General features: G+C 37.5%; 1 protein-coding gene and 1 non-coding gene across 3 annotated transcripts in view; one reads left to right on the top strand and one right to left on the bottom strand.

Moving 5' to 3' along the window:
- Positions 1–27,322, top strand: part of DCC (DCC netrin 1 receptor) — a 1,171,073-nt gene that overhangs the window by 799,270 nt on the left and 344,481 nt on the right. For both annotated transcript variants that reach the window (XM_073898173.1, XM_073898172.1), the window contains exon 8: positions 17,420–17,576. In XM_073898173.1, coding sequence (XP_073754274.1) covers positions 17,420–17,576 — 157 coding nt within the window. The remainder of the gene's footprint in view (positions 1–17,419; positions 17,577–27,322) is intronic.
- LOC112835387 (U2 spliceosomal RNA) lies at positions 12,518–12,707 on the bottom strand. Its single transcript, XR_003211201.2, has one exon. It is a non-coding gene; the product is annotated as a U2 spliceosomal RNA (small nuclear RNA).

The following is a 27,322-nucleotide window of genomic DNA, read 5'->3' as shown; positions in this document are numbered from 1 at the left end:
TCATAACTGCTAATAGTCAAAAATGGAAAAGGGCCTTGGAGGGGAAAGAAGTTGAAACTGCTAACCCAAATGAACTTTATAGATAAGACGGAATCATAAATTGCCATATGTAGAGGGCATATTAAATGACCTGGAAGTTCTTCCTAGATTTTAGTGATCTGTGATATTCTTACTCTGGACTAGCAAGATCTGTGATATGTTAGGTTTTAGAAATATTATTTTAATTGCCTAGATTTTATGAATTCTTCTGGTTATTCAATCTTTTCATCTGAGTTGCTGGTATATAAGTGTTCCCTTCAATAAATTGTAGTTTTCTAGACTTCCCTCAATAAGTTGTTCTCCTCATTCCTTCTCCTCTCTGTCCTCTCCATGGTTATGCATTTACAAAAAGCAGAGCTTCCCACCCATGACTTTGAATTTTATTGCCTTGGTCATTATTACTATGTCTTACCATCCTTTATAGAATATTCAGTATTTCTCAAGGAAGCACATAGAACACCAAGCCACCCTAGGTACAGTGGCTGTAAAACCAACTGAGTGCAAACGTCAAACTTCTTACCTGAAAATTTCCCCACATGACAAACATGATGATTAGCTAAGTCCATGCTCTCTGGGAATTTATTGTGTCAACTTAAGCAAAACTGTTTCTGTTTTTCCATTCTGTCCACTTTAATTTTATTAGCTATTAGCTGCTAAATAGGTGAAAAATGAAATGAAACAAAAACCTAGTTGGAATCCAATGCATTACTTCCTAGAATGAAATACAAAGTGGGCACACAGCTAGACTGGCACCAGGTGATACAGAAGCATCAGCAGGAATCATAAGCACTCTGGGAGAGATGACAATTTCCAGATTGATGGCCACAGTCTGAATGCTTTGTCTCTCGAGTCTGTGTTGGGAAGTCAGTGTGGTGGTGCACATCCCTTTCAACCTTCCAGAATTAATCTTTTCTCACTGACTGATACATGTTAGGTCTCACTACACTAAGAATCCTAAAAGTTAACACTGTCCTTGTTTATTTTTTTTCTAATTCTTCACTCAGAATGAAATGATGCACTCCTAATAGATAAGCTTCCTTTTGTCACATGTCTTCATGGAGTCTACTTTCAGCTAAAATTAAGCAAACAAACAAAAAAACAGTGCTAAAGGCATTAAGGTTGAGCTATCAATTATAGTTGAAGCCACAGGTCCTTCTGTTTCCTAAATTATATATACAGTGGAATAATTTTTGACTTACAAAAAGTTTGTGAAGATATTACAGAGCTCTTGTATACCTTTCACCCAGTGTCTCCACGGTTAACATCTCCCATTACCATTTTATGTTTATCAAAACTAAAAATGAAAAACAAAAAAACCAACAGTGGGACCAGGACTTCTGGGGAAGATGGTGGAGTGGGACCATCTAAAACTCATCTCATCCCACAGACACAAATAGATAGCACACACATCAACGTTAATAACCCAGAAAACTACCCAAAGACTGACAGAACAGACTCTCCACAGCTAAATATAGAGAATAAGCCACATTAAAAAGGGTGGGAAGGGTAGAGACACAATCAGGAGCCAAATAGATCTGTGGGACTGTCCATGGGAGGAAGGGATACTAAGCACAGGGAAGGGAGAGGACCAGACCCCAGGTCAGGCATCCCAGACATGGGAGACCCACACGGGAGAGATGAATCCCTATAACATTTAGTTTTGAAAACCAGAGGGGCCTAATAAGCAGTGGGGCTTAACACCAGAAACATTAAAAATCAGCAGGCAAAGCCGGGAAGGGAGAGTCCCACCTTTAAAGAGACAGCACAGCAAACAGCCCTGCTGAGATATAGTATAAAAGCTGCAGTTCAAAAAATGCCTGGCATATAAATGAAGGAGATTTATTTACTAATCTCAGAGCATGTGCTAGAGGGGCAGGGATCTTTGGTAGACTTCTCTAAGAACAAAAGGGTTGGTGCCACCATTTCCCTCCCCAATTCCCCAGCTGAAATATACAGATATATATTGCTGGAACCAGTAGAGCAGAAATGCTCTCCACCTAACTTATTAACAGCACACCCCACCCCCATTCTGCAGACACACTGTCTCCATGCCAGCCTGGGCAGGAGTTTTCTCTGGTAGCTATAGGCCCCCTCCCATAGTGGACCTATGCAGACCTTGTGTGGTGCTTCACATCCCACCCCTGCATTCTCCTGTGGGCCTTCCTTCTCTAACACATCCTTAGCCAGAGCCCTTTCAAAGCAATGCTGCAAGCCTGGCAGTGTGCAAGCAGCCCCAGTGGGCCAGCACCACTCCAGAGTGACTCATGCCCCAGGGAGAGGGAATGATAACCACACATACCAGTCCCACTGCAGCCCCACAGTAGACTGGGTGCACACAACAGGTCTGACTGCAAGACTTACCCACTACTAAAGCTTCTCAGGGGACAACACAGGGAAACCGCCCTACAATTCAGTGCTACTGTATCTCTGGCAAATGCCTTATCTGACTCAACTGAAGCCCAAGTGGTTCTTGGTGGCCTCAAAATCACCCACTACAGGAACCACACCCTGCCCACAACTAGCAAGTTTGCAAATGAGTGGCCTGAAGGCAAAAGCAGCTCAGCCACAATAGTAGGACACACCCAATACACACAATACACACACAGTTCACAGGAGACACTTCTGTAGTGCTAAGTTCTGGCAAACAGGGGACATTGCAGGGCATCACGGGACCAATTCTTATAAGGCCACTACTTTCAAGAGCAGGAGACATAGCTGATTTCTAACATAGAAAAAGACATAGAGAGTTAGACAAAATGAGGAGACAGGAATATGTCCCAAATGAAAGAACAGAGCAAAAGCACAGCAAGAGAGCTAAACAAAATGGAGATTGAGTAATATGTCTGATAGAGAATTTAAACTAATAACCATTAAGATACTCACTGGACTTGTGAAAAGAGTGGAGGACCTCAGGGAGACTCTCAAAAAAGAGTTAGAAAACATAAACAAGAACCAATCAGAGATGAAGAACGCAATAACTGAAATTAAAAATGTACTTGTTGGAATAAATAGTAGACTAGAGAAAGCAGAAGAATGGATTGGCTACCTGGAGGACAGAGTAATGGAAAGCAATCCAGCTGAACAGGAGAAAGAAAAAAATAAATAAAAATACATAGGGAACACAGCAACATCATCAAGCATAATATTTGCATTTTGGGGCTCTCGGAAGGGGAAGAGAGAAAAAAGGAGCAGTAAATTTATTTGAAGAAATAATAGCTGAAAATACCCAAATCTGGAGAAGGAAACAGAAATCTGTATCCAGGATGCACAGAGAGCCCCCAACAAAATCAACCCAAGGAGGTCCACTCCAAGACATAGTAATTAAAATGGCAAAAAGTATGGAGGTTCTCAAAAAGTTGAAAATACAGCTACCGAACAACCCAGCAATTGCACTACTGGGTATTTACCCCAAAGATACAAATGTAGTGATCCAAAGGGGTATGTGCACCCCAATGTTTATAGCAGCAATGTCCACAAAAGCCAAACTATGGAAAGAGCCAAGATATCCATTAACAGATGAATGGATAAAGAAGAAGTGGTATATATATACAATGGAATATTATGCAGCCATCAAAAAACCCACGAAATCTTGCCATTTGCAACGACATGGATGGAACTAGAGGGTATTATACTAAGCGAAATAAGTCAATCAGAGAAAGACATGTATCATATGATCTCACTGATATGAGGAATTCTTAATCTCAGGAAACAAACTGAGGGTTGCTGGAGTAGTGGGGGATGGGAGGGATGGGGTAGCTGGGTGATAGACATTGGGGAGGGTATGTGCTATGGTGAGTGCTGTGAATTGTGTAAGACTGTTGAATCACAGACTTGTACCTTTGAAACAAATAATACGTTATATGTTAAAAAAAAAAAGATAGTAAGAAGGGGGGATATCAGAGGAGGAGACAAACCATGAGAGACTATGGACTCTGAGAAACAAACTGAGGATTCTAGAGGGGAGGGAGTTGGGGGATGGGTTAGCCTGGTGATGGGTATTAAAGAGGGCATATATTGAATGGAGCACTGGGTGTTATATGAAAACAATGAATCATGGAACACTACATCAAATAAATAAATAAATAAATAGGAAAAATAAAAAAAGTAGAGATGAAGGGAGAATTTTAAAAGCAGCAAGAGAAAAGAAAACAGTTACATACAAGGAAAACCCCAAAAGCCTACCAGCTGATTTTTTTGGCAGAAAGTTTGCACGGTGAAAGGAGTGACAGGATATATTCAAAATGCTGAAAGAAAATACAGTCTGCAACCAAAAATACTCTGTCCAGCAAGGCTGTCATTCAGAATGGAAGGAGAGATAGAGTTTCCCAGACAAACAAAAGTTAAAAGAATTCATGACCACTAAACCAGCTCTCAAGAAATGTTAATGGGGACTCTTTGAGTGGAAAGGAAAGATGATAAGGAGGAGCAAGAAAAGTAAGAAGCACAAACGCAGTAAAATTAAGTATAGCTATAAAAATCAGTCAAGGGATTCACAAAATGAAAGAATGTAAAGTATAATACCATATACCTAAAAAGGGGGAAGAGGAGTAAAGAATGGGCTTAGACTTAAGCAACCGTCATCTTAATATAGACCACTATATGCATAAGAGGTTATATATAAACCTAACAGTACCTAAAAATCAAAAACTAGTAATATGCAAAAAATAAAGAGAAAGGAATCCCAAGTATATCATTAAAGAAATTCAGCAAACCATGAGAGAAGAGCAAGAGAAGAAAGGAACAAAGAAAAACTACAAAATCAACCATAAAACAAGTAACAAAATGGCAGTAAGTATATATCTATTAATAATTACTTTGACTGTAAATGGACTAATTTACAGTCAAAGTCCAATCAAAAGACATAGGGTGACAGAGGGACAAAAAAGCAAGACCCATCTATATGCTGTCTACAAAAGACTCCTTTCAGACCTAAAGACACAGGCAGATTGAAAATGAAGGGATGGAACAGCATTTATCATGCAAATGGCAATTAAGAGAAAGCTAGGGTAGCAATACTGATATCAGACAAAAAAGATTTTAAAACAAAGACTGTAACAAGAGACAAAGAAGGACACTATGTAATTGTAAAGGGAACAATCTAACAAGGAGATCTAACAATTGTAAATATTTATACACCCAACATGGGAGAAATCAAATACCTAGAGCAGCTAATAACAAACATAAAGGAGCTAATTGATAGTAATGCACTAACAGTAGGACACTGTAACACCTCACTTACATTAATGGGTAGATCATCCAGAGAATCAACAAGGAAACTGTGGTTTTGAATGACACATTGGGCCAGATAGATTTAACAGATATATCCAGAACATTCCATCCTAAAACAGCAGAATATACATTCTTTTCAAGTGTACGTGGAACATTCTCCAGAATAGATTACATGTTAGGCCACAAAACAAGTCTCAACAAATAAAAAAGATTGGAATCATACCATGCACCTTTTCTGACCACAATGCTATGAAACTGAAAGCAATCACAAGAAAAATATCTGGAAAGAACACAAATACATGGAGGTTAAATAATATGCTATTAAACAGTGAATGGATCAGTGAAGAAATCAAAGAGGAAATAAAAAAATATATATGGAAACAAATGAAAATGAAATGATCCAAAATCTTTGGGATGCAACAAAAGCTGTTCTAAAAGGGATTTTATAGTGATACAGGCCTACCTCAACAAGCAAGAAAAGTTTCAGGTAAGCAACCTAACCTTACACCTAAGGGAGCTAAAAATCAAGAAAAAACAAAACCCCAAACCAGTAGAAGGAAGGAAATAATAAAGATTGGAGCAGCAATAAAAGAAATAGAAACTAAAACCAAAACCAAAAACAAAACAAAAAACACAGTAGAACAGTTCAATGAAACCAGTAGCTGGTTCTTTGAAAAGGTCAACAAAATTGATAAATCTGTGACCAGACTCATCAAAAAAAAAAAAAAAAGGAGAGAGAGAGAGAGAGAGAGAGAAAGAGGACATAAATAAACAAAGTCAGAAATGAAAGCAGAGAAAAAAATAATTGACACCACTAAAATACAAAGGATTAAAGAGAATAATATGAAAACTTTTATGCCAACATATTGGACAACCTAGAAGAAATGGATAAATTCCTAGAAACATATAACTTCCAAAAACTAAACCAGGAAGAAATAGAAAATTTGAACAGACTGATTACTAGTAATGACTTTGAATCAGTAATCAAAAAACTTCCAACAAAAAAAAGTCCAGGATCAGATGGTGAATTCTACCAAACATTTAAAGAAGAGTTAATACCTATTCTTTTCATTTTACCCCCAAAAATAGAAGAGGAAGGAAAGCTTCTAAATTCATTGAGTGAGGCAAGCATTACCAGGTGATACCAAAACCAGATAAAGACACTACCAAGAAAAGAACTGCAGGCCAGTATCTCATCTGTGTGATGAACACAAATGCAAAAATCCTCAACAAAATATTGCAAACTTAATCCAACAATACATTAAAAAAACAATTCACAATGATCAAGTGGGATTTATTCCTGGAATGCAAGGGTGGTTGCAAATCAATCAACGTGATACGTCACATCAACAAGAGAAAAGATAAAAACAATATGATCATTTCAATAGATGCAGAGAAAGCATACGACAAAGTACAACATCCATTCATGATAAAAACCTTCAGCAAAGTAGGTTTAGAGGGAACATACCCAAACATAATAAAGCCCATGTATGAAAAATGTGAAGCTAGCATCATCTTTAATGGGAAAAAAGAGAGAACTTTTCCCTAAGGTCAGGAACAAGACAAAGATGTCCACTCTCACCACTTTTATTCAACACTGTACTAGAAGTCCCAGCCACAGCAATCAGACAACAAAAAGAAATAAAAGGTATCCAAATTAGTAAAGAAGTAAAATTTTCACTAGTTGCAGATGACATGATACTATATATAGAAAACCCTAAAAACTCCCATCAAAGAAATTCCTAGAGCTGATAAATGAATTTAGTAAAATCACAGGCTACAAAAATCAATGTACAGAAAACTGTTGCATTTCTATACACTAATAATGAAGTAGCAGAAAGAGAAATTAAGAAAACCATCCCATTTACAATTGCACCAAAAATAAGGTACCTAAAAATAAACCTAACCAAAGAGATGAATGATCTATAATCTGGAAATTATAAAACACTGATGAAAGAATTTGAAAATGACACAAAGAGGGCACATGTGAGTGGGGTGGGAGGGAAGACCAGTGGGAGAGGGAGAGAAGCAGACTCCCTGCTGAGTGCAGAGCCCGACATGGGGCTCAATCTCATGACCTGAGCCGAAACCTCCAGTCAGATGCTTAACTGAGTGAGCCACCCAGGTGCTCCAGTACTTTTTATTTTTATGCTGACATCCCTTATAGTGACATAATTATTTTTGGTGGAATTAGTAATTATTCTGAGGAGATAATAAGAATTTTCAAACATATTGAAATAAAAGTTGCATATACTTATACTATTTTCCCATCTTTTCTGACTCTGCCCTTCTTACTCGCTTTCTTCTCTTGGTTAGTTTAGTTAATTTGTGACAGCTGTTTGCACAATAGGAAAATCAATCCTTTGTAATATTATTAAAAATATTGTTCCAGTTTGTCATGCATATTTCAACCTCATTATGCTTTTCCATACAAAAGCTTTAATTTCAATATGGTGATATTTATTTTTCTTTATGGGTTTTTTTTTTTTGTCATAGTCTCACAACTGCCTCCCCATATGTTTTGATGATGGAAAAAATTCAGAGACAGAAGACCTTATAATAAGGTTGTATCGTCAGTAGTGACTCTGGCACAGAATTCCATTGTTTTAACATCCTAATTCCAAACATTTTTTTTCTATATTATGTTATCTTTAAATATAGCCATTATCCCCAAAGTGGACTGTGAAACTGCCATTGGGTTCCAAATTCTGTTTCAAATTTGGATGAATCAGCTTCAGAGAAAAAAAGAGAGAAATAAGTAGGAAAACAAACAGGAAAAAGAGACAAAGATGGAAGATACTTCACTTCCCAGCATGATAGAACCTTAGTGTTAGCAATCTTATAACCTACCTTAACCTAGAAGCTATCTGTCCAGCTACTGACTGAAAGACAATATAGCCTACCTCCTAATTGCAATCCTAGGATTCTTTTCACTTTGCTCCAGAAAAAATGTCATCCATCATACCTCTTGATGATGATAAACATAGGTCAAACACATATTTTGCTTTAGTTGTAATAGCAACCAAGAATCAAACTTGAAATAGATACACTTATTATCATAGCTGAATACCTGTGTCCTATATTTCAAAATAATACATGCCGTATGTTATATTTGGAATTATTCAATGGATTTGCCAACCATAATTCAAATTGATATGGTCCTTTGGGTAAATCAATGCATTTATTGATTATTTAAAAAATCAAACAAGACTTTGTAAAAGACCCATCTTTTTCTGTGGGAATTAATACTGTTCTATTTAGAGTCACCAAAAAGCATACTGGAATTTGATTCACAGCCACAATTTATGATTATATAATGTGTTTTTATTACCTAATCATCTCTGATGGTTATTCCTTTTGTTTGCCTACTTAATGGATTTGAAGTATGAGTGCTAGGTTCAGGCCAATAAGCCTCTTTTATGGTTTACAGCTTTACTATCATTTTCCTTACTTCAGTACATTAAAAAAGAAAAAAAAAACGTGAGCTTATGTGAGTGATCACTCAACTGTGGCTGCAAGTTCTCCATGCTCACCATTTCACTTCCCAGAAAAGGGACTAAATAGAATTGGATTGCCTCTCTTGCTCGTGTTCTCCTCTCTTTCTGTTCTTGCTCTCTCCTTTCTCTTTCTCTGATGTATTGAACTCAAAAAGAAAGAGGGTTTTAAGGAAACATCTCTCATATGCATTCTGTGCCCCCTATAGTTTTTCAGTGACTTCATAGTGGTGATATAAGGCTCTACTTGTGTAATTGGAATAAGTAATAATTTATCTAAGTTTTATATCCTCTTTTATTCTTTTTTATTTCCCTTTAATATGTTTTGGAGGCTATAAAATTTGAGGATGAGTAGCTAGGGGTTAGAGCCAAGTGTACTGCACACGGATGCTTAGTAAACCTCCATGCCCTGTCAATGCACTCCTGGCCTGAGATGCTGCCTCCCACACTCTTTCTCTTCTTGTCTACCAGAAAAATAGCATTTGGTGAGTGTGTTGTTCTGAAATTCTGATTCTCAGAGACATTTCAGAACACTGAAACTAACCCATCCTGGCAATGAGCAATTTCCACGGGTACACTTATATGGTAACTTTAAATAAATTATTTTAAAATTTATTTTAAATCTCATGGACAAAGTTGGAAGTTTGCCATTAGTAGACCTCACTGAGCCATCAAGCAAGATTGCACCTATTTTTTTTTTTGAGAGGTGGGTGACTTAGTATCCAGAAACAGTAAAAGCAGTTCTTAATAGTATCTACATTACTAAAGAGAGTAACTTAAACTTTTAGTTCTTCCTACTTAATTTGTATTATTTTCAACTTACTTTTACTTGAGTTTCTTACCACAAAAATTCATACAAAAACTTAAAAAACTTAAAAACTTAAAAAAAATTAAGACTACCTAACACTGATTCAATTATTTTTTTCTTAACAACACAGCCTCTTAGGTATCTTATTTTGGTAGTGTCTTATTACGAAAGGAAATTGCATGAAAAAAAACACTGCTTCTTAAAGCCTACCATGCCGATTTGTATCAGCAATGCATGTGTTCTTTAGATGTTCTCCACGGCTGAAGAAGAGGATTGCATGGAAGCCCGGGACAAAGCACCATATGGCTAGGACAAGGTGATTGTTGATAAAGGCACATGAGAGATGGGAGGGGAGATGTCACAGCCTGTCAGTCTTTATCCCTAGAGGAAGCTCTGGTGACAGGGGAATGATTGAAATGGCACATTTGGGGTCCCTGGGCATGGAGAAGGGATAAATAATAACTAGCAATTCAATGACATAAACTCAAGGGAAAGATGGAAACAAAGGGAGCTGGGGACTGGGTAGAAGTGGAGCTTTCCTACAGTTGATGAAAGATGCCAGGAAGAGACATTGATGAGAGAGATGATTAAAGGTAGCTTCACAAAGCCTTGCATAGTGACGGATGGGAAGGGTACAATGATTAGTAAGAAAATACAAAGAGAGAAGAGACCTGAAATGAAGTACATTCTTGCTGAAGAAGACAGGTAGAATGACAAAAAAGGGAAAACAAAGGATGAATTTTTTCTGCAACCTGATAAAGGAAAAAGGGGGAGATATTGAGATGACCAAGTTGTATCCTTGCATGGAGGAAGCACCCTTGTCCCCAACTCACTTGACCTATCAGATTTAGCCCAAATCCTTCCCAAAGCCTTTCCAGTAGGGATCCTAGATTTCCAACCAGATATCATGAAACTGGGTCAGCAGAAGCAGACTTTCTGTTTTCTGGATCTGAGGACAGATAAATAACAATAACCATTCACTGAGTATATATAATGTGCCAGGTACTGTGAGAGCCCTTTAAACCCATTTTATATCATCACATAGCCCTGCATGTCAAATAAATTGGATCAGTTTTTAAATGTGGAGTGTAGGGCTCAGAGAAGCTAAATAGCTTTCCAAGTCACACAGTCACAGAGTAGCAGAGCAGGGAGGGATCCAACCCCCATCTATTTAATTGTGGTTTTCTAGTCGAATCCACTTGTTTACAAAAAGGTTGGACTAGCCACCTTCCCAAGCTGCCTGAGGTCCACTCCATTCTGGATAAACCCTTTTAAAATCTACTTTCTTAAATAAACAAAATGAAAATAAAGAATATAATTGGTTCACAAAATTCTTGTGTGACCAGAAGACACAACACAATTCTTGTGTTGACCAATTTACCAGATATTATTTTCCTCTCATTTTGTCTTTTGAAAAGACTTCAAATTCTGAGAGATGTAGTTACCTCTGCTGATATAATACCTTCTAGAATTTTTTTTCATCTTTTATCTTTGTGTGGACACAGGTAATTCTTCTTACCATGCAACCTTGTCCTGGCAATTCTCTTTGATATATGGTTTGTGGATAACAATCACACTTCCTATAACAGATCCCCAGGTTCTTTTCTGGATGCATAGATCAGCTCAAACTTCTCAGGCTTCTGCTCTGCTTTGTAATGAAAGCATTATTTCTCTTAAGAATTATTCCTGTATGAACACATCTTCTACATTGTTTGACACATAGTTGGATTTGAGTAACATGTTCCCTTCTCATTTGGTCTGAAATGAAGTAGTCTCATCATAAATCTACATTCCCTTGGAACTTTCCTCAGAGTTCAGCTTTTTAATCTACTTTGCAATTTATTAACAGAGTAATAATGATTAGCATGACCAGCTTGTAATAATAGCTCAGTCCCCTTCCAGTACATAATCTCAAATACCCATTTTTGTGGGTTTTGAAAGGGAATTTCTTAGAGTTTAAACATTATAATTTCACAATTGTGCAATGCCTTTCATTTAGCTAACACTACAAGAATGTATTGGATGCCTAGGATGTCACTATACATATGGTACTAGATGTGGGGATTAGATTTGTGAACAGAGTAGACTTTGCTTCTACTCTTATAGAGAATACAATTTGGCATAGGATACCAAAAAAATGACTAGACCATTAGAGTTCAGTGTAGGAAGTTTCCAGAGGGGACTTCTATTCCTGTGAAAGTCCAGAATGAGAGTCTTCTAAGCCAGGGCAGGAATCAGTGAGGTGACACCTGAGCAGAAGTCTAAAGAAGCCCAGGTCGGGGCAGCAGAGCAGTCGGAGCGAGGTATTCCAGCTCAGGTTGCAGCACACAAAAGTAGCAAAGGTGAAAGCATGACGTCTTCATGGAACTGATTAAGGTCAGTGACCCCAGAGACCTTCCCCTGTGTCCTTCTCAGGCTTACTTCTGCCCAAGACAACTGAGAACATAGAGCTGGGATGGGAGAAGCAATGTGGGAAGTGGGAGGAGATAGGTCCTTGTTGGTGAAGCTGGGGCAGGGAGAATTACCAATGACTGAGCTGGCTTTCCTCTCTGGAATTGGGAGATGGATTTAAAAAGACCTTCACTCAATGCCTGACACATAGTAATCCTTCCATAGATATTGAATGGATTAATGATTGGATGCATAAATTGATTTACCAAAGAAAATTCATACATGTATGATCCCATTCCATAGCACTACTACTATGATAGTTTGTAAAATGATAAATAGGTTTCTGGGAACAGACTAGAAATAGTTTAATGAGATAGTATGTTCTGCTTTCTAAACAACCACGCTACTGAAAATTTAGGATGGAATTTGTTTATAAGTAAGAGACTATCACAAACTTAGTAATTGCCTTACATGTATACACCTTATGTCTTAAAAAGGAGTTTCCTATTCTCTTAGGGAAAAATCCAGAGTTTAAAAATAATTTATTTGTGTGTGGGGGGGGTGCACCATTCCTGGAAGTACTGCAATACCGGGTCCATGTATGGAGTGGGTGGAGCAAACTCATATTCCATCTCCCTGCTCCAAAAATCCATTGAATACATGTCCTCGGATAGAGAACATATCAGATACTAAACTGATAAGAACAGACACTACACTTCATCTTCACTAATATGCAGAGACGCAATTAAAAATAATTCCTCACTTCAAGCATAACAGTAGGAACTTGATAGACATTCAATAGATATTGATTATTCCATTTTAGAGACTAACCCAATAAATTCTTTTATGTAAAGATTAAAATTTAATGAAATATTACAGAGCTCATTAACTTCTATTCATATTAATTTAAAATAAAAAGTGGTTTCAAATCATTATTTTTTTAAATTCACATTTCTTAGTTTTACTAAAGTTTTCAATATACTAGCTAGAAAGCCATGATTCTTTGAATATTGAAAATAACATGAAACCTTAGAAAAAAATTGTTATTCTTTGTAATTTCAACCATATACAGCCGAGCATCTTTTTCGTAAGTTTGCAAAATTACTTTGTGAACTATAAAAACTTTAAACCAAAATGTAAATTTTATCTACTTCTTTGTTTGGAAATTAAAAGCTAGAGTTTAGGGTCAAGGGAACAATGATAAGAAAAAAATACAAAAGGAAAAGAAATAAAGTTTGCCCTGAGAACAATTAAATGTTCCTTTAATTTCCCTAATGTTACTTATTTATATTTTACTTAAATCTTCAGGCTAATAAGGAGATGATGTGAATAAAAGATCTAGTTGATCTGGTGGCTACATTTTTAGTATTTTAGTTAACAGTATGGGGAATGACAAGGAAATAAACCTATTGCTTGTTTGATGTTTAATACAAATTAAATATTTTCATGTTTTTGTGAATGCATCTTATCATCATTCATGTGCCTCATAGGGAGTGGAGGTCAGGCAGTTAATAAGCTCAGGGAAAAATTAATGTCTGTAAACATTACAGAGTAAAATTCTAAGAGAAACAAACTCTCTGGTATCTAGACAGGATATGGCTTTATAGAAAAATTAACCCAATAATGTAATTGTTACCAAGGCTATTGCACTGACATCATAAAATAGTAGTAGTAGTACTACTACTAGTAGTAGTAGTAACTAGTAACTTAGAAACCAAAGTTTCAAAACTATTCTTTGAATTTCTATTATTTTCAGAAATCACTTCCTTTTCCTAGATTTTATTTTGATAATTTTTTTTTTTTTTAGTAAAGAGATTCTTATAAATAAGTTAAAAAAAAAAAACTATAGTATGGTAAATTCACCTCCTCTTCTCCATGACAACAGACAAAGAAGCTGTAACCATGGCAACAATAAGGACCAGGGAGATTAGGGCCAGACTGGAGATTAGGCCTCCAAGAGCAAAGAAAAAAAGTCCTGATTGATTCCTTATTGAGATGTTATGTGGAGAGGAGTTACTGTTGAGAAAAAGCATGGAGGATTAGTAAGAACAAAATTAATTCCCTGTATAAAGAAATCATCCCTTTGTTAAAAATGTGTCCGTTCCTTTTCATATGAGGACTGTTTAAATTGAGGTAAAAGAGTCCATGATTAATTCTATTCTGAGCTTTATCTGTGTCATCTGCGTCTAGACTAGTTCTGTGAGAAGGCATTCTTGGAAGCCTGAGGAGAAAAGCATCCATGCACAGACTCCCATTGCTCTGCCTCTGGCAGCCCCTGAATAGGTGGGGAAACCACCTCATTTTTGATGTGATACCATCTCTAAGTGAGGGGCTTTTGGGGAAGAAGGAATTGAAAATTTCTCCCTGTTCTTTTAAAACTAATTTGTCTAGCTTCTTGAGAATTCTCAAAAGATTTTTATAAGTCATCATGGATCACATTTTGTTTTTAGAAAATCTTTTGTAGAAAAAAATCTAGTAATGATCCCATTTGCTTTAAACTGGCAAGATATATAGGTATTACATTTTGAGAAAATGAGCAATGATTTTGCAAGGATGCATGGATAAAGGGGTTACTTAGGGGTGTTTTAGATGATAAATTTATAAACCTGAGAATGGTCTGATGGTATGATTTTTTTTTCATTTTAAAGGACTTTGCCAAATTATCTGCTAAAAAGACTATTCTTACAAACTTCAACTGACAGTGTAAGAGAGTGTCACATCCTGACCATCCCTAGATACTAACATTCTTTAAAGTCTTACTACTCTGACAGATTTTTTTAATACACTTTATTCTGACAGACTTTTTAGATTTTATTTTAATGCACATTTTACTGTTATGTTGAACCCTACTTTAAGATAAGATTCTTTATTATTATATTGATTTTTGGACTTGTTTTATATTATAGATATTAACTATCACCTGTTAAAAATTTTGCAAATACTTTGGGTCATTCTTTCCAGAGGAAATAACACTAAACTAAGTGAAGGGGGACAGTAGGAGTTAGGTGGATGAGATGGGTCTGTTAGAGTGTGAGCTGCTATGGGAAGTCTTCAGGGAGTCAAAAATGGATCCACATGGGGAGAGCCTGCTTAGTGCAAGCAGCGAAAAGCCAAGGAGCCTCCAGATCCTCTTATCATTCATAGGTGTGATGATTAGGTGTTTGTACTGTTGTGTGGCATGTTCCTCCCTCAAATCATTCCCCATCTGATGTGGGGGGAGAAAGCCAGGGAGCCTCCATGTGAGCTTGATGAGGAATGCCCTCACCTATTTTTTTGCCATTAACTCCTCTGTACCTAGAAGGGCTGGTATTGGATAGGCACTCTATGAATATTTTTTGGATGAGTAGAGCTAATGGATGCTCCTTACTGTGGAAACTTTGCAAGCCTCTCCCCAAAGTGGTATTTTTCTGGCAACAGAAATACACTAGGCTGTTATACAGGATGGCCTTTGGAATCACCCTCAATCAGTGGTGGAGGAGTGGTAGATAATCACCTCAGCCTGCTTCTTTCAAGATAGATAACCTAGAGGCCAGGGCCACACTGGCCCGCAGAGTCCCCTGTGGAGTTGCCATCCAGTTTCTCCCCACAGTGCTAACTGGCAGATAAGTCATTTTTTTCTAACCTTTACTCCCTGCTGTCTCACTTCCCAACTTCCTTGGATCACCTTCCAAATAAACTATTTGCACTTAAATCTGTTTCTTAGGGCCTCTTTGTGGCGGAAGCCAAACTAAGAAAAGTGATAAACAAGAGCCAGGCCAATAGGCCCATTTCAAAGTTTAGAGATATCCTGAGGTAAAGAGTAGACCCTGAGGATAAATAAATAGTAGAGTAATATGACCAGATGTGTCTTTTTACAAGCTTATTCAGGATGCTGTCTGTACACAGAATACATTTGAGGGAGATGAGTGGAAGGAAGGCAGAAGAGCTGGAGAAAGCAGAGACAGCTGTGACAGTTCTAGGAAGACAGAATGATGGTGTGGTGGTGGAATTAACATGGAGTAGGTTTACCAGATGTCCAGGAGGGGGAATCCTAGAAAGGATGAGTGAGAGAGAGTTAGGGGTAGGGGATACCTTTTGGGCTTCTGGGCTGTATAGTTGTGAGGACAGTGTAGATACAACTGAGTTGAGTAGCCCAGGAAGAGAAGCAGTCCGAGTGAACAGTGAAGGGGGTGGGGAGGATAAATTCACATAAAGTGTGCTACTTTGAGATGTCCATGGTATGTAGAAGTATAGGTTTTTGTCAGAAGGCTTAATATTACCCACATTTTTGAGATAGATGCTACATATCCAGGCATCAGTCTTCTCTCTCCCCTCACCGCTCTGCCACAAAAGATTGACTAACTTGCTGCCCGCCTACCATTTGTTTCAAATACTGTGTTGACCAAAAAAGCAAGGGGAAATTTTACATATAAAGAAGTTGGCTATGAATATATGGAGCCAGAAATAACTTTGAAAGCTTTCTGCAGTTCTTTAAAACTTATTTCTCTATGTAACTGGTATGTATTGTCAATTGATAATGTTTCTGGAACCACTGAGAAATGAGAGAGCTGCCCTCACCCCAGTGGATTTTTCTAGCTAACAGGAGTGTAGTGCACAGTAGGAATAGTGATTCAGCCAGCCCCTGGAGAAAGTGAATGCAAGGATGGAGACTAATTTTGATAAGAACTAGGGAAAATGGCCCACAAAAGCCAGTTTGAAGATTAAATGTAGGCAAATGGGTCCTTGTGATTTGGGGCTAGAAATCACCTGTCAGAATGAAACATATGTTTCCTAACCTTGGGAACTTGAAAAAAATAAGAAGATGAATTATGAATATACACATTTAATAGAAAATTCTATTATAGATTATAAATGCCCTGAATATTTAAAAAATGAGTTCTTCAATTGTGGATGATTTATTCCTATGAATAACAATTGTTAAATTTTGCCATACATGTAGTGATACTCTACAAGTGTGGGACAATTGTGTATCTTTATGTCTGGTAGAATTTTTTTTCTGTCAGTTCCTTTCTAGCAGGTAGTCTGTAAGAACTCTTTCTACTTTTGGTTAGCTTCCATCAACTTTGATTTGCTGTTCCTTCCAGTTGTATCTAAAAGAGGATAAACAGTCTCTGAGTAGAATAAGGTTTTATAATAACTGCTTGGTTACCTGAGGCATTTATCCATGGCTATGTGTCTCTGTGTCATGCCTAAACAGAACATTTTTTGTTATGGATCCCATTAGTAATGGAAATTGGACAAATATGCAGTAGAATCATATATGTTATTAATTAGCCACCCTTTCATAAGCTCCAAGGAATTCTAATGTATCTTTGATTCCATTAGTATGATTGCTTTCCCTTGTGTTTTTTCCTTCCTTTAGAATGGACCATTCTATGTTTGCTAATGTTTTGCCTTCCTGCACATTTCCCATCCATGGCACCAACACCTCTGACAGCCACCTCTTCTTCCTCCCTAGCTATCCCAAGCTCCAGTGTCCTCCCTTCTGCTCCCAGAGATGTGGTTCCTGTGTTGGTTTCCAGTCGGTTTGTCCGTCTCAGCTGGCGCCCACCTGCAGAAGCAAAAGGGAACATTCAAACCTTCACGGTCTTTTTCTCCAGAGAAGGTGACAACAGGTAGGTGCTACCAGTACCTAATCCACCATCTCTTTAGATGTATACTGTGGCATAAAGGCAACTGCAGGAGATCTTGAGCAGGGACTTTGGAGACCATGTGGAATCTCAGCTCTGCCCATCACTGATCAATATGCAGAGATAATATACCTCCATGGTCTCTGTGTTGTTGTTTTTTTTTAAAGTGGGATTGTTTAAAGCATCAAATAAAGTCATTTATAGGATTTATAGGAAACTTCCTTGAAAAAAGACAAGCATGTGAATATATAATAACCAGGGGTTTTTTTATTTCCTTGATTTTCAAAATGATAAACAGAGAACAGAATTAGGCTGTATATTAACAGAACAGGATATGAAAGAACCACAGTGGTCAGGTTGTAATCCCAATTCTATCACCGACATCATGTGATCTCAAGAAAACCACATAATTTCTCTGAGCCTGACTTTACTGTATAATAAAGAGTGAATAATAATACTTAGCTCTCAAAGTTTTTGTTAGGATTCAATTAGGTTGCATATGTAAAGGCCATATAGGAGTATCTAATATTTGGTAGAAATTATTATTTCTCTTTTTTTAAAGGTTTTATTTATTTATTATTTGAGAGAGAGAGAGAGAGAGAGAGAGAGTGGAGGACCAGAGGAAGAGGGAGAGAGAGAGAATCTTAAGCAGACTCCATGCTAAGTGTGGAACCTGATGCAGGGCTGGATATCACGATCCTGAGATCATGACCTGAGCCGAAATCAAGAGTCTGACACTTAACCACCTGAGCCACCCAGACACCCCATGTTGTTCCTCTTTTCACTTGCCACTTGTAGGCAAACGTGTTCTGTATATGTCTGGTTTCAAGATTACAATCTACTAATGTTCTTGATTTTTCTCAACACTTTCTCCTTGAAATGTTTCATGATTTTAAGACTTTGAAGTTTGATTTGTAAGTCTAATTTGATATTGGGTAAATTCCAATTTCTTCTATAAGAATAAATTGTGGGGGCACCTGGGTGGCACAGTCAATTAGACATCTGAGCCTTGGTTTCAGCTCAAGTTGTGATCTCAGGGTTGTGAGATGGAGCCCGACATCAGGCCCCGTGCTCAGCTCAGAGTCTGCTTAAGACTCTTTCCCTCTCCCTCTGCCCCTGCCCCCACAACTCTCTCTCTCTCAAATAAATAAAAATTTAAAAAAATAAATTAATAAAAGAAGAAACTGTGATATCTATTTTTATTTCTTTAAATTTATTAAACTTATTTATTTTGTATTCCACATTTGATTATTCTAATATCTATAGTCTTAGTCTAATTCAATGATTTGTTTCTGCTGACTCTTCCTCATAGTGGCTTGTTTGTTTTCATGTATGGGTGATTCTTGATTGTTAACTCTAATCCTTAGAAATTTCTCTGAGGGAATTTTTGAGACCAAGTATTAGAGAAGAATCTTATGGGAGGATGTGCTTTACCAAAATGGGACCACATTAAACCGGAATTTTGTTAAGATTTATTTGGCCCATACCAGTCTCATGTTGATATTTTATTGCTTATGAGAAAGTCCATTAAGTATGATAACATTTGTTTTTTCTGCCATTTTTAACATATCAACTCGCATGGGTAAATTTATGCAGACTTGTGGTAAGGAATTCTCAGATTTTTTGTTGTTCTGTTTCCAATTAAGCCAAGGCTGAGATTGTATGTTCTCCAGTTCTCTCAGGAGGCTAATTTCATTTTCTAGTTCACCCACTGAGGTTTGCTCCTACAGGATCCTGGCTGATGTGAGGTTCTCTAATCAGACCATACACCCTACTTTATCTGCAAGCTTCATTTCCTATTCTCTTCTCCTATTGGTTTCCAAAACTCCTAGCTCCAGATTTCTATTGAGAGTACATACCCTCAGGCAAATACCAGCTCCATGGGACTGCTTTCTCACTATGATAATTCTCTGATTTTGCTGCCAGTATATTATAGATAAAAAAACACTTTTTTAAATAAAAAGGATTTTGAATAATTTACCCAGCATTTTAGATGTGCCATAACAGAAGGGTTTTTCATATAGTATCTAGTTTGCCGTATCGTTTGAAATGGCATTTTGAAATATTTATTTCAATGCCTATATGGCTGGTATCATTATTATATATCATTAATTATTGACAGTTGAGCAAGTACATTTAAATTTACCCTGCCCCAAACCATACTCACTGTCTTCTCCTTAAATATATTTTCCCCTCTTTTCTTGGTATATGTTAGTACCTTCCATCCTGTTGACCAAACAAAAAACCCAAGTCATATTTTACTCCTCCTGGCCTCTTGGCTCTGCTATTAGTCATTCTGTCCTGTCAAGTCGACCTCGGCCACAGCTCAGCGATGCCACCTTTATTCTATCATCTCCATCATCACTGATCTGATCTCTGACAATAGCTTCTTGCCTTCTAATCCATCCTCCTCACCGTCTCTAGTTATCTTTCTGAAATACAGTTAGAATCACTCATCTACTGTGGAAAAAAATGTGAATGTTCTTAAATTTAAATATGATAAAATTTCTATATAAAGACATGCACATAATAACTTACAAAGTCTTTTGAATGGAAATCTATATCCAATCTATACATAGGTAGAGTGTGGTTCCTATAACCTATAATGGTTAAACATATGTCACTTAAGTAAGTCTAAATGGCTGGATTTGAAAATGGTACTGCTGTTTATCATCTGTGTGACTTTGTGCATTTAGTTATGTGAAAGATGGGAATAAGATCTCTCAGTATGTCGGCTACAGGGAAGATGCATTATACCTCTCTGAATTGCTATGAGAACTAATTGAAGGAATTGAAGCAAAGCATCCAGGGCAGTCATTGCATACAGGCAGTATGGAGGGGCTCAGAATAGTGTGAACTCAGAGACAATATGGGAAAGAGGCTGAAAATAAGGCTCAAAGGTGGTAATCATCATCATCATCATCATCATCATCATCATCATCATCACCATCATCATCATCATCATCTGACTTACCTACCCAATGTGTCTTTCAGCATATATCTCCTAAATTTCGATAAAAAACTGCCCATACTCTTAACAAGTATAGCCAAACTTTCACTTATGCGCTGGACTCCATCCGTTTTTAAACAAAAGAACAAAACTTCAGCCATTCCCTCTCTCCCCTCATTATATAATGTTTGCACTCTGGTGGATCCTGTTCATCAACATACAAACATGCAGTTGTATTTTCCATCTCAACAAATTTTCCCTCAATCTCATTTCTCCCTCCTCTACCACTCTGTTCTGTATTCCCTTATATAGCAAATTCCCTTGAGTTGTCTAACTTCACCCCAATACCTACCTCGTATTTCAGTCATGATTCTGTCCCTAATATTTCAAGCAACTGACCTTATCTAGGTTCACCAGTGACTTCCATGTTGCTAAACTCAATAGTCAATTCTCAATCCTCACATTACTTGGGCAATAAGCAAATTTTGTCATATTTGATCACTTCCCCTTTTGTGACACTCATCATTCCCTTGGGTTCTATTACACACACTTTCCTGGTTCTACTCTAATCCCTCTGACCACTCATTTTAGGCTTCTACTTTTTACTCCAAATCTCCCTGACCTGTGAATATTGGATTGCCCCAGGGCTCAGGCTTTGAAGATCTCTTTTTATCCAGTTTGTGACTTTATATTTTGTCAGTATGCTGATGTCTTCCAAATTTGTATCTCTGGTCTTGACATTTTACCTGTAGTCCTGAATCATGCATCCAAATTCTGCCTTGATTTCTTAACTTTTGATTTCTTATGAGTATCTACAATGTCAACAAAACCAAATGCCTGTTTTCCTTCATCCACCCTCCAAATACTTTATTATTACAGAGATTACCCTATCTCAGTGAAATCTACATACTTCTCATTACTCAGGCCAAAATCCTTGGAATAATTGTTAATTCTTTTCTTTTTCTTATATCATATAACCAAAAACATCATCAAGTCTTAGCAGCACTATCAAAATACATCCTGAATCCAGGAAGCAATATAATACTTGGTATTTGTTATAAAATAATACTAAAGACTTTCAGTTTTGAACTGAGTGATGGGAATAAAGTGGTTCATCATATCATTCTGTCTAGTTTTGTGTTGCTTAAAATTTTCCATGATAAAAAAATAAAGCCAAATAAAGAAATAAAAATAAAATATATACTGAATCTCACCACTTCTTGCCCCTTTTATTACCATCAAGTCTCATCTGAACTATTGCAATAACCTCTCAAGGCGGTTCCCTCACAGCAGCAGGAATAAATCTTTTAAAACATACCTTAGAGGGCGCCTGGGTGTCTCAGTTGGTTAAGCCACTGCCTTCAGCTCAGGTCATGATCCCGGAGTCCCAGGATCGAGTCCCGCATCGGACTCCCCCTTCTCTGTGGGGAGCCTGCTTCTCCCTCTGCCTCTGCCTGTGACTCCCCCTGCTTGTGCTCACTCTGTCTCTCTCTCTCTCTATGTCAAATAAATAAATAAAAAATATTAAAAAAAAAAACCATACCTTAGATCCTGTTATCCTTCTGCTTCAAAACCTTCCAATGACTTTCTATCTCATTCAGAGACTAAGCAGATATCCTTCCTAATCTGGTCCCTTGTCACCTTCCTAGACTCATCACTTATTCTTAATGTTTACCTATTTGCTCACTTCTTTCCAGTCTCACTGGCTTTGTTGTGTTTCCTAAATATACCAAGAATCCTCCTCCCTCAAGTTTTTGCACTTGCTGATCAGCCTGTTAGAATGTTCCTCCCCTGACATCCATGTGGATCCTTCTGTAACTTGCACTGAGTCTTTGATGAAGTGGCACCTTCTGGATGTCTTATGTGACCGATACCATTCCCTATGCCCTTTTTCATTCATATTTTTTTCCACAGCTTTATCACCTTGTACTTAGTGTTTCCTGAATCCCCTTTCTTGATGCCAGAATATAAGCTTCATGTGGGCAGGGCTGTTCTTATTTCCTTTATTCCCTGAGCTATTCTTAGCACCTAGAGCAATATGGAACCCATAATAAACCCTCACAAAATATTTGTTGAACTGAAGCTCTAACTGCAATGTCAACTACTATGTGAATCTCTCCACAGTCCTCCAGCTCATAAATCATCAATTTTTCCTTTATCCTCCCCTTATAATTTGATTACTATTATATTATTCCTACCTTTTGTCCAGTTTTGTGTTTGAGTACATGCATGTTTCTCCTCCTGATGACGGAAACTAGGTCTTACTTATAATTCCATACCCACGTGTCTAGTATCATGACTTCTGTAGACACTTACTGATTGGAACTAGTTGGATAAATGTGGCAAAGAGACAGATGTGGTATTCTTAATAGATAGTTCCTTAACCAATAAAACAAATTGTGTTACTGAGGAGGATGAATAAGCTAACTGAAGTTCAATAAAAACTTTTTTTAATTGAGAAAAAATAAAAGTTGATTTTGAAATTTGATTCCAATATCTCTGTTCATTTTCTCACTCTCAACTAGAGCAAATACATGCCATATGTCTCTGAGCGGTTAGCTGTGATGCTTATTTCTGCATATAGGTTTATTTAGCTCCTTAATACAATAGCTTTTTAAAAGGTAGTGGATTTAACATTTGCCTCAGACTAGTAATGACTTTGTCAGGCAAATTACTCTAGCTCAGATTATCATTAATCTGTCTGACTGGTTAATGGTGTCAATAATGCAAGTGCCATAGTTAACATCTTTTTTTTTTTTATTCAGCCCCTTGGGTGCTTTCATTTCATAAGTCAGGGAACAGGACAAATTACAGAACCTGAAAGCCAGGATTCACAGAGATGCATTTCCTTCACAGATATCCAGCTATCCCCTCCTTGTACCTAAAAATCACTGAATTGAAAGTGATCTTTGGAATCATAGTACAACTTCCTGCTACTTAAACATTTAGAAACTGATACTCGGGAGGAGTAAGTCTCATGCCGAAGGCCACTGAGTAAGCATTCATGGTGAGAGCAAGCATTTATTGAACACTTACTGTGCCAGATGCCAGGCTAAGCATCTCTTACATAAATTATCTTATTTCATCCCCACAACAAAACATTATCCACATGAGGCTTAAAGAAGACATTTTCATCTCTGCTATATAGCTAGTAAGTGGTAGAACAGGGATATAATGCAGGCCTGATTCCAAAGCAGGTGTTCTCAATCACTACACCAACTTGCTCCTAACATAGTTAGTGGATTAACCTGGAAGAGAATCAGGCTTTCTTGATATTTTCAGAATTATGACATAAATTTATTCTACAGGCTTCTTCCCAGCAGTTTTCTGACTTAATGACTAAGTTGATTTGCATCATTTATTTACCAGTTATAGACAGAGTAGCAAACTTTTTGTGTATGTATAGAACATTGTATTCCCGATTTCATAATCTAAAGTTACTTATGGAGTGTGACACAGTGTAGCCAAAAGCTTAGGGTAATGTGACTATGGAATTCAACTGTATGTGTTTCAATCCTGGCTTGGAATTTTACTAGCTGTGTCACCCTTATGTGGGATAGATTCCTCATGTGGGATAATAATCATAACTGACATGTAAGGCTGTGACGACTTCAAAAATCGTTAGTGCCTAAAACATTTGCTTATTGCCTGGTGCTCCAAAAGCACTCAGTTCTTGTCAGCCAGAGCTATGTGCAAATGATTGTGTATATTAGAAATGAAAAGCAATGAAATACAGGTGTTTCCCAATTTATATTCAGAGAGGACTTTATCACTTTTTAAATGTTAGCCCATTTGATCCTCAGAAAAGGCATGTATGATAATTTCCATTTTATGGATCAGCACGCCTCACTCTGTTCAGAAAATCTGAAAAAACACTGCTTAAGAAACTACACAACTAGTAAATATTAGAAGAAAGATTTAAATGCAAAGTTTCTAGTCCAGTGATCTTTTCAGTGTACCATACAAAGTAGAAGATATTCCCTAAAAGAAGTACATATAAAGTACTGTGGGAGTACAGATGAGAGAATTAAAATACTTTCATGAACATCATTCAATTTAATCCTCACAATAACCCTGTGAGGTAGGCAGATAAGGGACTGGTATCTTCATTTTGCAAATGAAGCAGGGAAAGCTCCAAGATAGCCCCTGACTTGCTCAAGGTCACACACCTATTCTGTGGCAGGACAAACCTGGACTGGGTCTTCCAACTTGCAGCCCTGTATGCGTTACATTGCTTTATGCTGCCTCAGAAAACCTCTGCTCACTGCTCAGGATTAGAGGGCCACCTTTACATGATTGACATGGAGGATTCACTTTAGAATTCATCGTGCATTACATTTTCAACATGGTGTTTACATCTTCTTTTCCCGCTCTTCAGAGCTGAGGCTGTGCAGCTGATGAAACTCGTCATGAAGGGAGGGTGTTGTGAAGGAAAGAGAACAAGATTCAGAATCCAAAGCTCCACATTCTGGTCCTGGCTTACAGCCTGGCAAAGTTAGCCCCCCTTTCACTCTGCTTCTCTGTAAAAATGTAAAACCCTGTCCTTTCTACCTCAAAATGCCCTTAGATCATTGAGTAAGAGAATAGTGATTTAATTCTTCCAATGGGCTTAATGTATACTGAAAAATAAAATATGCCCTCTATAAGTGCCATATACAAATGAATGACCCATTATTCACTTGTGAGTTGACTGTGTCCGGCTCTGTATTGGGAATAATAGAGAAGTCAACAGTCTCTTTGGAGGCAGTTTAATAATGTTGAGAGGGTCATTCTACTGAAGAATATATAACTACACACTAAATTAAGAGCTCTAAAGGAAAGGAATGTGCCTCTGTGAGAGAAGACGTGTGCATAGTGTCTATGTGATAATCAGATCTATATTTTGAAAAGACAGCTGTAGCTGCAGAGTGGAAGTTAGACCCATGTGTTCAGCCCAGTGGATGCAGGGAAGCCACCTAAGCTATTGCAGAAGTCCAGGTGAGAAATGATGGTAGGTCAGACTAAGGCTGGATCAGTAGAGATGGAGCAGGAGAAACATATTATTCTAGAGATATTTAGGAAGCAAAATTGATAGGAGCAGCTGACAGATTGGCAGTCATCGTGAGACAGCAGATGTTTACAAGGATAGTTCCTAGGTTTCTGGCTTGTTTAAATGGAGGGATGGTAGGGTAGCTCACTGACATTAGGATGCTGGAAAAGACCCAGGCTTGAGAATGAAGATCATAAATTCAGCTTCAAACATGTTTTTTTACATACATTCAAGTGGGAATGTCAAGTGGAGACTTCGGAGTAAAGAACCTGGCTGGAGCTCAGAGAAGTTTGGGCCAGAAATATGTTAAATATCAGGAATTTGTCAGCATATGTATGATAACTACAGCTTTCAAAGGAGAAAATGGATCATCCTCCCTCCTCCCCCCACCAAAAAATAAAATAAAACCAAGAAGAGGACCCAGAACTGAGTCATATTTTTTAAGGGACAGAGGCTGAAACTAAACAAAATTAACGATTTGAAACAAAAAGCTTTTTTTCCATGAAAAGATAGTTTTTTAATGTTTTATTGCAGTAGCTATTTGTTATGTAACTAATCTCTTGAATGTATACTAGATGCTGAAACAGAGATTATATTAAAATAAAATTTTTAAACGTCTGTTCCTCAGACTATGCTTTTTAACATTTCAAGAAAAAAAGGAACTTACAGCCAAAATTTAGTCAAAATACCTCTGACCAACTAGATGATCTCCATTTCCCTATGCTTTATCTGGTGGCGAGTCACCTCTGAACCCACTTTTCCTTCAAGATAGCTCTTGATTTCAGACTCTGGCTCTGGGGTAATAAAGAGTGTAAGCATTGGGTAGCTATTGCTGCTGTCATTTCGAGCCTTATTCTAGTAGGCACCATATTTCAGTTTTGAAATCTTCTCATCATTGTACCATTCTTGTCACTGAAGAAATAAAAGTGAAGGTGGAGTGGATAAAAAGGGGATGCTAAACATCTTTTCATTAAAAGTAACATAGTTCCTTCCCTATAAAGCACCATTAATGTAACTCATTCCCCCTTGTATCAACTAATTAGGTGTTTGATACCTCAGGACAGCATTTGTTGCTCACCTCACAACTGTAACTAAATGTTAACACCCTGGTGCACTTGGGCAAGACAATATGTGTTTACTTAAAATGTATACTAGAGACATGTTGTTACAAATGATCCAGTAAGAAACAGTATCATGCTTACTCTTTAAAAGTCTCCTTACTTCTGAAATGTAAATTACAGAAGCGCTAAATTCAGTTACACACACACACACACACACACACACACACACACACACACACACACGATTTTCTATTCCCAACAAAGAATATTAGATTAGAAAGGCTCCTTTGAGTAGATCCCACTCTGTTTTCAAATAATGAAAACAAAACCCAGGAAAGTGAAGTGATATGCCAAAGGCCACCAAAATAAATTGGGATAGAAAAATGGAATCACAAATGTTGGCGAGGATGTGGAGAAAGGGGAACCCTCCTACACTGTTGGTGGGAATGCAAGCTGGTGCAGCCACTCTGAAAAACAGTATAGAGGTTCCTCAAAAAAGTTGAAAATAGAGCTACCGTACGATCCAGCAATTGCTGGGTCTTTACCCCAAAGATACAAATGTAGTGATCTGAAGGGGCACATGCACCCCAATGTTCATAGCAGCAATGTCCATAATAGCCAGACTGTGGAAGGAGCCAAGATGTCCTCAATAGATGAATGGATAAAGAAAATGTGGTTCATAAATATAATG

This window comes from Callorhinus ursinus, unplaced genomic scaffold (assembly GCF_003265705.2).
Source record: "Callorhinus ursinus isolate GAN/ISIS: 27379988/994484 unplaced genomic scaffold, GSC_fseal_2.0 scaffold11, whole genome shotgun sequence".
In the NCBI taxonomy this organism is placed as follows: Eukaryota; Metazoa; Chordata; class Mammalia; order Carnivora; family Otariidae; genus Callorhinus; species Callorhinus ursinus.
Note: the sequence above shows the minus strand (reverse complement) of the source record. Positions and strands in the feature narration are given on the sequence as shown.